The 9,704-nt window shown below is 26.5% G+C and overlaps 2 protein-coding genes across 4 annotated transcripts in view; both read right to left on the bottom strand.

Moving 5' to 3' along the window:
- Window positions 1-3,597: 3,597 nt before the first annotated feature.
- LOC138941983 (uncharacterized) lies at window positions 3,598-8,337 on the bottom strand. Of its 3 annotated transcripts, XM_070311982.1 has the most exons (8): window positions 8,228-8,337; window positions 7,907-8,016; window positions 7,662-7,742; window positions 7,304-7,423; window positions 6,736-6,867; window positions 5,688-5,875; window positions 5,439-5,598; window positions 3,598-5,156 (listed from the first exon to the last, which is right to left on the bottom strand). In XM_070311982.1, exons 4-8 carry the CDS (start codon window positions 7,338-7,340, stop codon window positions 5,026-5,028), a joined length of 648 nt encoding a protein of 215 aa, XP_070168083.1. In that variant the 5' UTR covers window positions 7,341-7,423; window positions 7,662-7,742; window positions 7,907-8,016; window positions 8,228-8,337; the 3' UTR covers window positions 3,598-5,025. The 3 variants fall into 3 exon arrangements, with proteins under 3 accessions (XP_070168083.1, XP_070168082.1, XP_070168084.1); XM_070311981.1 differs by lacking the exon at window positions 7,662-7,742; XM_070311983.1 differs by lacking the exon at window positions 7,662-7,742 and having other exon boundaries at window positions 5,466-5,598; window positions 8,228-8,335.
- A 1,150-nt stretch (window positions 8,338-9,487) lies between these two features.
- The window catches only part of LOC138942155 (uncharacterized), a 4,839-nt gene continuing 4,622 nt past the window's right edge, over window positions 9,488-9,704 (bottom strand). The window contains exon 6 of the mRNA XM_070312206.1: window positions 9,488-9,555. Within this exon, the coding sequence (XP_070168307.1) occupies window positions 9,488-9,555 (68 nt within the window). The remainder of the gene's footprint in view (window positions 9,556-9,704) is intronic.

Below are 9,704 nucleotides of genomic sequence, written 5' to 3'. Positions count from 1 at the left end.
GACTGTTCAGAGAGCAGGAGCGCGGTCCAAATAAACGCTTTGAATATTTTTTTGTGCAATCCCAACACTCACGCCTTTCCGAAATTCATATAGCATTACATGCCGCGAATGCACCTTTCGTTCTTCATTTTTAATGATTTCTCTTATGCACAAATGGACTTATCTGAACAATGTCTGACGCTAAATTAACATAAGACAACGTCATCTATTCGGTGTAAGCAACAATTATCACACAAAAACATTAGAACTCCGCCATGCAGTAACTTAATGCCATCTATGAAAATCGGGCACGAACTTATGCAATCATCCAATATATTAAATTCTTGAAAGAAGTGAAAATATTATTTTGTGGCCTAACGTTCGTTTCCAAGACACAAACATACTCTCATAAATAATGTAATATTAAACACTTAAATGAAGAACTCGCTTCGAAATACATTTATCCCAAACGTCTTTCAAGTAACTTACGATTTTTTATTTAGATGTCCCGCCAAACTTTCCAGAAAGCAATCAAGGTTTTGGCATAAAGATTTGCACATTTGTTATATATGACCCAGACAGCACAAAACATCCTCAGGATCATCCTGAATATGTCCAGGACGGTTCAGGACATTTGTAGAATGTTTTAAGATATTATTATAAATATATTTATAAAAATTTAATATGCATACTAATTATTTTTAGTTGTGTCGGCTATTTAATATAATTTAGAAATCTTAAGGGGATCCTAAAGCGACGGGCGAGTTCCGACGGGTTAGCGCCCTCATCCAAACGTAACTAAAAATATCGATAATACCGACGTTTTTAGTTCCGCCATTACCGACACATTATTATTTGAAACATGCATAATAGAAAAAGTAACCTTTTGCATTGTGTTCAATATATTGAATTGAGACAATATCGCGTATTTTTACTGCTGTATCGTCTCGCAGATATCGAAGCATATCTAAGCGTGTCGATGATAGTAAAATATAGATGTGTCTTTATTGCATAGTTTGAAGACAAAATTTCAACATTGCTCATATTGTGTGACATGTACTTTTCCATATATTTTTTAAGAGAAATAACACTTGATCATTTGTGTATGTGTAATATTTATATATACATGCATATATATATAATATATTTTATACATGTATAATATATATATATATATATATATATATATATATATATGTATATACATAAGCAAAGCATTAGGCACATTACAATGCATGACTCGTGGACGTAAAACGTTTGCTTAAAGAATGGTGCAGATTGATTACATTGTACTTAATATTTATATACCGATTGCGTCATTTTTGGAATCTTATGCATTTTTTCATTAATATTCTAAGATTGAAAATATATAACTAATATTTAAATAATTAAAATAAAATAATTAAATTAATTAATAACATAATTTAATAAATTAATTTTATTTTTACTTTGAATATATAATTTTCTTTCCAATTTTTAAAACGTACAAAACAATTTTTAATACGTACAAAAGCATATTATATTGCATGATGTTATTACCGTTCGCTAGTGTTTACTGGGTTCTTGCTATTTGTGCTCAGTGCAATTTTCATTATTATAAAAATATATTGACAAAAAACAAAATGATAAAATAATAATAAAATATAACTAAAAAAAGAAAAATGTTGTTTAAATATTGTTATATGTTATCGTTATGTTTAAATGTTGTTGAAAAAGATGTTTAAATATTATTAAATCAATAAAAATTATATATATACTATTATTAAATAAATAAAAATATTATAATTATATATAAATATTATGTAATCTAATAAAATGTTGTCTGTAATCTTACAAAATGTAAAAAAAAATAGTTATAACATTTTTGTTGCATTTTTTCCATAATATTTTAATTAATGTGTTATTATGGAGATTAATACTTTTAGTTAAATTTTTTTCATTAATTGTTCATTCCATATTTTTTACGTTCAAGACTTGCTTCCAAGAATTAATTTCTTTTGGAAACATTTATATTTTTACACTTTTTAATTAATAATTTCTAAATATAATATATTCTGATATTATTTTAGAAAATAGTAAATATATGTTAAAGAATTTACATTTTTAATAATTTTATAATAACTTTATAATTTTAATTTTTTATTACCAAATTAATTATTAAAATTTTTTTCAGAAGTGATCACCAGTATTAGTTTCTTTTCATTCGATCCAAACTGTAATAAAAAGTTGGCTATAGCATGCTCGAGATCGAATAAATTAACATTCAAAGCGACATGAAAAGAAGAAATGAAACATTCAGAAAAAATATTTTTTACTTGTGTGCAATATGGCAATTACCTGAGTAAATATAATATAAAATAAGAAAAATAAATATAAGAAAAGTATTAAAAATCAAATTTTAATATTACTTTTATTATATATTATTTTTATATGTAAGGATCATATTAGCATCTCATAGGTAAATTGTACTAGTCACTATAATAAATAACAATTTTCAATTCAAATGTAGCTAAAATTTATTCATAATCTATAATGATATCACCTTTATTATTGACATATCTTTGTAAGTGTTGCAAATTAGCGTTGATCCAAAGCTAATAAAAATTTTAAACAGTCTCTACTGAAAATTACAAATTTGTTACTTAATACAATTTACCTCTGAGGTGCTGATATACATACAGTCCTGTGTATTACATACACCAGTATTAATTTTTTTATTTTTATATGTAAACACAAAAAAATTTTGTGTTATTCAAATGTACAACATTTCTAAAATATGTATGATATATAGGTTCTATATATTTATAATAAAAAAGTTATATATATATATATATATATTATTGGGTACTTTTCTTCTATATAATAAAGTATATAAAAATAATAATATAAATAACAATTCTTAATAGTAACATTTTCATGACATTTATAAGGAGTTAGATTGTAGTATTCTCTAAGATGTCATTTATATGATGTCATTTTTTCTTCTACAATCGACGCATTAGAGGACTTATTGACATCATTATGTTAACATTTGGATGGTCCACATTTTATTTGCGCACCGTTCAATTGGACACGTTGCTTTTACCCAGTGAGCAATATGTTATCAAAAGAAATTCGTAAAGTACTCAAGTTTAAGAATCGGACTTCCGAAAACACCATCAAAATGATAATATTATGATATCAATAAGTCCTCCAATGCGTCGATTTTAGAGGAAAGAAAGACATCATATAATTGACATCTAAAAGAATTCCACAATCTGACTTCTTTTAAATATCAAAAAAATGTCACCGTTAAGAACCGTTCTATTTGTAGTATTATATTTTTGGGCGAGTTTTTTAATTCATCGATTGATCAATCTCACGATGCGCAAGGACAGCAAAGTCCTGGATTTGCTACATTTGTGCATCATGGGATTAATCAATCGATGAATTAAAAAACGCCCTTTACATTTTTTTATTTAAAGAAAAATATAACTCTTAGTATACATTTTTTAATAACATTTTATTAGAACTTTGCAAAATACAACATTTGCTAAATTATTTTTGTATAATAAAAATAACTTTTTATAATACAATCAATTTGATAATAAAATAAAAAATTTGCAATATAATTGCACATAGATTATTATTGACAATGAAATGCTTTATTCTATTTAAAATGAAAAAAATTTATAATATTGCATGAAAGAAAAACAAATATAAGCATATACATATACCATATATGTACTTTAGTATTGCTAAAAAAATTTCAATTTTATCTTTATAAGAAAAATGTAAGTATATCTTTATGAAAAAATGTAAAGTAAACGAAATAAATCGTTATTACAAAAACTAAATTTGAGTATGCGAACATGCTGCTTGACGTTAAAAAATAATGTACGCATTTACGTAAATATTTGTGAAAAACAATATATTAAATTGAGCAGCCTTCAATCAAATAATAAAGGAAAATAATAATTAATATCACACAGAATACGTTTTTTCGCCTTAGAAAAAATTTTTTTAAAGTATTTTTGAAACTTTTCCCAGACAGCACAAAACATCCTCAGGATCATCCTGAATATGTCCAGGATGGTTCAGGACATTTGTAGGATGTTTTAAGATATTATAAATATATTTATAAAAATTTAATATGCATACATAATTATTTTTAGTTGTGTCGGCTATTTAATATAATTTAGAAATCTTATGTATTATAATAAGTATTAATGTCCTATAAATGTCCACTGGATAACCCCTGGATGTCTGTAGGATATATCTGCCCTGTCTATTATATTGGATGTCTTTTGGATTTCCAGAGGACATATATATGTGCAATTAATTGTTAACATTAATTTCGTTTAATATTAATAATTGAATTTGATGCCCACATTTTCATATATCCAAAATTATTATTTATTTAATATTTCATGAAAAATGTTACTGTTTGCAACATTCCAAAAACTTTACAAAAAATAGTATTCAACCGCTAGTTCGTTGGTTTACCGCTATGCTACACGCGAACTCGTATTTGAGATTTGGTCATGAGAATTATATAAAGCTTGCAAAGAGCAACTGACAGGAAATTACAAATGTAATTATTTTCTATCAGTTCAATTTCTGATGCAATCCTAACATAGGGAATTCAGATATTGGATTGTTTAGAAAATATTACACTACTCAAACCCGGGAGCCAAACATAAAATATTCATGTATAGCACGAAAGCCTCAAATATTAAAGAACGGTGAACTATTTTTAATATTAGATTTTTAATATTGGCAGTAAATAACAAAATATAATTTTAATTTATATTTAAATTTTAAAATTTGCTCCTTGAAACATACGAAAAATATCCCTAACATATCCTATAAAAATCCTTAGGATGTTCCACAGGATCTCCCTGGATTCTCCAGAGGTTAATATACGGCTATCATTTACTCTTCCTCAGGACATCCAGAGGAGATCTGAGGATTACAATGGGATATCCTGAGGATATCCTACATGTATGTCCTGGATGCCCTTTGGACGTCCTAAGGACATCCTTGTGCTGTCTGGGTTTTCTTCTTCTATTTCTTCTTTTCACTAGCGTGTCTCTTGGAGTTTTGATTAATCCTATCTCCAGCATGCTGAAGCCAATTTTTTATTATGTTTTGGACAGAATGCGAAGAAATCTTTTCTCTAATATCGATGATTATTTCTGAAAAAATTTTGTTACAAAAATTAAATGATAAAGTGATTAAAATAAAATTATTAAAATTATAAATTATAAATTTTGTTATACATTTATTATATATTTTCAGTATAAATATATTTTCTTGCTATTAATGATCAATTTTTATTTTCATAAAAACATAATGACAAAATAAAAAAATAGCATTACATATGTGCGCGCGCGCGTGAGTAATGCTTTTAAATTAAATAATATTAATATATTATTAATTCTGATATATTAAAATAAAATCTAAGAAAACATAAATACCGATAATGACGTCAACAAATTTCATACATTTCGTTTCCACAGTTTTTTTCTGTCCTGTCCATGAAAGTTTGTACGCCAAATTATCAGTTAAAGTAAGTTTCAGTGCGTTTCTCACATGTTGTTCTGCATCTTTCCCTCCTACAGTTTTAATTAATTTTTTCTGTAAAAACATGTAATTGTAGTATTATACATATATACATTTGTTTTTTAAATTTAATTGTACTTACATATTAGATAAAGTGTACTTACATATTGCAACAAAGATACGGAGTCTTGTATTAATAATTTATTAAATTTCTCTAGTGCTTCTGGTGTTCCAATTGGTAAGTTTAAATTTGTAGTATTTTTTTGTGAAGAATGTGGGTGTTCATCTAATAATAATTGTTGGATCGTAATTAACAATCGTATAATCTTTTGAATGTCATCGCGACAACCATCTATATTTAACAAAATTTATAATATTTAATACATATGCATATTAATTATATATATGATTAAGCTGGCAGATTGCCGGCAAGAATCAAGCAAAGCTTGCTAACATAACTACACAGCAAATTGGCGGCAGAAACCGAGCAAAGCTTGCTGACATGACTGACATCAGATTGTCGGCAAAAACTGAGCAGGATCTAGAGTGCGCAATTTGATGGCAAATTGGCAGCAAAAACCGAACAAAATCTGCAGCTTATTACAAAGTATTATAAAATAGTTCAGTCGCTAATCGCTATGCGGCGCGTTATTCATTATCTATACCCGTATTCAAATTCTTGTCATGAGTGTATATAAAGCCTACAAAATACTAATAATCTTATAATATATATATTTCTATCAGTTCAATTTTTGACATAATTCTACAGGAAATTCATACAGGAAATTCAGATATTGAATTGATTTTTGGCAAATCGGACAGATAATTGTTCGATTTTCACTTATTCAAACAATTTCTGTCCAAAAAGATCTTTAATTTTATAAATTAAGTTACTTGAATTTACCTATATGTTTTAACATATTAACATATGATTTTATATAATGTCTAATTATATATATATATATATATATATATATATATAGAGAGAGAGAGAGAGAGAGAGAGAGAGAGAGAATCAACTAATATGCACAAAGAAATAATAAAATAAATCTATTTATATATTTTCAAAAGTAAAAAATATAAAGAAAAGTTGTCTAACACAAAAATTTATTGAAAAAAAAACACTAAATACATTTTAAATCATATTTACTATAATATTAAATCATATATTTATTAAAATATTAATTATAAAACAATTATCTCTATACTTACTGCAACACAATTCATGCAATTCTTTTTTTCCCTCTCTGTTTATATTTTCTGCATTCTCTTCGTAGATAATAATTGGTTTTTGTCGATCGGTTAGATGAAATATTGATTGTGAATAGTTGATTGGTTGTGCATCTATTAAAAGAAACAAAAATTATAATGAAAATTATATAAATATTATAAAATACAAACATTTTATTTATAATCATTTTATTTATTATAATCTAGATAAAATTTAAAATTTTATTAATTGCTATTTAACTTTAATCTACAAATTGTATATAATTTTACTTGCAGTATTTATCTAAATAAATAATACTAAAATAAATGTAGAATATTCATATTCTACAATTAGAAAAAAATTGTAATATTTTATTTTTAAACATTAACAACTTTATACAATATATTTAACAGATATTTTGCAATATTAACAAAATTATAAAAGAAAAATGTGTAGAAAATAAAAGAAATAAAAATAGAGAAAAATTTGTAATAATTTAAAGACATTGATAAAATCTGTTATATACTTAATAAGCCTGCTATATACAGAAAACAATAATAATTTTCTCACTTGTTTCTTTTACTTGTACATCCAAGTTAGATTCCATATCGAAGCTATCCAAGTATAATATTTGACTTTCTTCATGTTCCTCATAATTGTTTATATCATTATTTAATAATTCAGACTTTCCTGTAAATAGAAAATATTCTCATTAGCATCACTTATTTCAATATTTTGTAAAAATTTATAAGCTTTAAGAAGCCTTTTATTTTTCTGACTCACGGATAACTTTTTAAAATTTTTGCGTAATGACATTTTTAATTTATAAAAATAATGTAATGTATAAAATATAAAGATAGTAAGAATAAAAATAAAAAATTCAAAATTAGAAAATAATAAAATATAAGTTACTTTATAGTTACTTTACCTTTTGTTTATACTTTTTTGAAAAGTTTAATTTTTATTTCAATTTCGCATCCAATAAAGAACTCAAACTCGAAAATCAAACCTAATATATATAAATAATTATTTTTCTGAATATATAAGTAATTATTTTTCTGAATAAATGTTATTTATATGCATCAAAATTAAGAAAAAGTTAACTTCAACATGACACATGACACTATATACATTAACGTGCATAATATCAAACAAAATGTTAATTATTCTTACCTGATATTTAATTCTTTCTTCTTCCTTTTCTCTTCTTTTCTCTCTCTCTCTCTCTCTCTCTCTCTCTCTCTCTCCCTTTATCTGTCTTTGCTTTTGGTTCTTCGTCTCTTCTTTAATTTGAAAAAATTTATATAGATTAATTATATATCTTACATATATGTGTATATAAATATATATATAATATATTGTTTTATGAATATATGGTTTTGAATAATATGTTTATTACTATTATACTTTTTAAAAATCACAATAAAAAATTAATGCAATGCAACAGTAGTTGCAGCCTAATGAGTACGTCTTGATCTGGATATTTAAACATACTTATTAGGTAGCTTTAGTGTTGCGTTGCACGTTGCAGGTCATAGTGAGTACCTATAGCTTAAGAGTAATTTATTTTGAAATTTTAAGCGTTTATATTTTTGTGATACATATCGCAAATCATAATGTACATATCAAGGATAAAGTGGTACAATGTGTATTTCAATAAGAAAAATAAAATAATTTTGGCATTTTATTATATTTATTCTATATTGCAATTTCTATATTGCTCTGCTTACCAGAGAAGTTGAGTTTTATATTTGCAAGAAACACGCATATTGCAATCATAAAAATGTATATATATATATATATATATATATATATATATATATATATATATATATATACAGGGTGACCCATTTTAACTTAGGCAGCCAAATAACTCGAAAAATAAGCACACTACGAAAAAATGTTTAGAATCAAAATTTTGTCATTTCGAGGGGGACGTACAATGACGTTAAAATGAGCCCCCCCACCCCTTCCCCTGGGCGGTGAGGGGGGGCAAGTTTGAAATCTTAAATGGAAACCCCTATTTTTTATTGCATATTCGGAATCTTTGGCTAAAAACACATACAATTTGTCTGAAACATTTTTCTCGATTCATGATAGATGGCGCTGTAATCGACGAAATTCAATTTCTTCGATTTCTCTTACTGAGAACCCATGCTTACGATTCTGCAATAAATTAACAATAAAAATACCACGTTTTCATTGTTAATACTCGAAATTAGTCTTAAAACAAACTTCTCATTATTTTTTATTACTCATTAATTACTTCTCAAGAAACTGCTTTTAGCGTAACCTGCCCTTTAGGCAACTTGAATGGTGCAAAGTACCGAGACATTTTGGACTTTCCATCTGATGGAGTTCCTCTAAGTATCCCTCCAAAATTTTGTCCATTTAGTGCCAAAGTCACAAGTGTTTATGTATTTTTTTAACATTTGTACTCTGATAAAATTCTGGTAAAATGGCAAATTATACGCCTACAGAAGTAGTCGATATTCTTATAACCTTTGGCGAATGTGGTAGAAATTACAGACTTACTGCCCGTACTTATGCGGAGCGATTCCCAAATCGCCGCCATCCTACTGATCAACAAATTATAAACATTGAAAGGAGATCTCGTAATAATCCACTTCATCGCGAAAGGCGAAGGAATAGACTTCATAATAATAATGACCCTAGATTGCTCGCAGTTTTGGCTATGGTTCATCAAAATCCCCATATTAGTACCCGTCAAATAGAACGAGAACTGGGAATCCCTCAAACTACGGCACATAGATTGTTACGAAGAAATCGAAGAAATTGAATTTCGTCGATTACAGCGCCATCTATCATGAATCGAGAAAAATGTTTCAGACAAATTGTATGTGTTTTTAGCCAAAGATTCCGAATATGCAATAAAAAATAGGGGTTCCCATTTAAGATTTCAAACTTGCCCCCCCTCACCGCCCAGGGGAAGGGGTGGGGGGCTCATTTT

Source organism: Polyergus mexicanus, unplaced genomic scaffold, assembly GCF_030449975.1.
Source record: "Polyergus mexicanus isolate NDT 795.1 unplaced genomic scaffold, iyPolMexi1.0 SCAF_21, whole genome shotgun sequence".
Lineage (NCBI taxonomy): Eukaryota > Metazoa > Arthropoda > Insecta > Hymenoptera > Formicidae > Polyergus > Polyergus mexicanus.
Note: the sequence above shows the minus strand (reverse complement) of the source record. Positions and strands in the feature narration are given on the sequence as shown.

Coding starts and splice junctions, on each gene's coding strand:
- LOC138941983 (XM_070311982.1), bottom strand. CDS start 7,340: ATGGAATCTAACTTGGATGTACAAGTAAAAGAAACAA. Junction 5,876..6,735: donor ATTGCATGAATTGTGTTGCA/GTAAGTATAGAG, acceptor TGTTAAATATAG/ATGGTTGTCGCGATGACATT. Junction 5,599..5,687: donor CCGTATCTTTGTTGCAATAT/GTAAGTACACTT, acceptor ATGTTTTTACAG/AAAAAATTAATTAAAACTGT.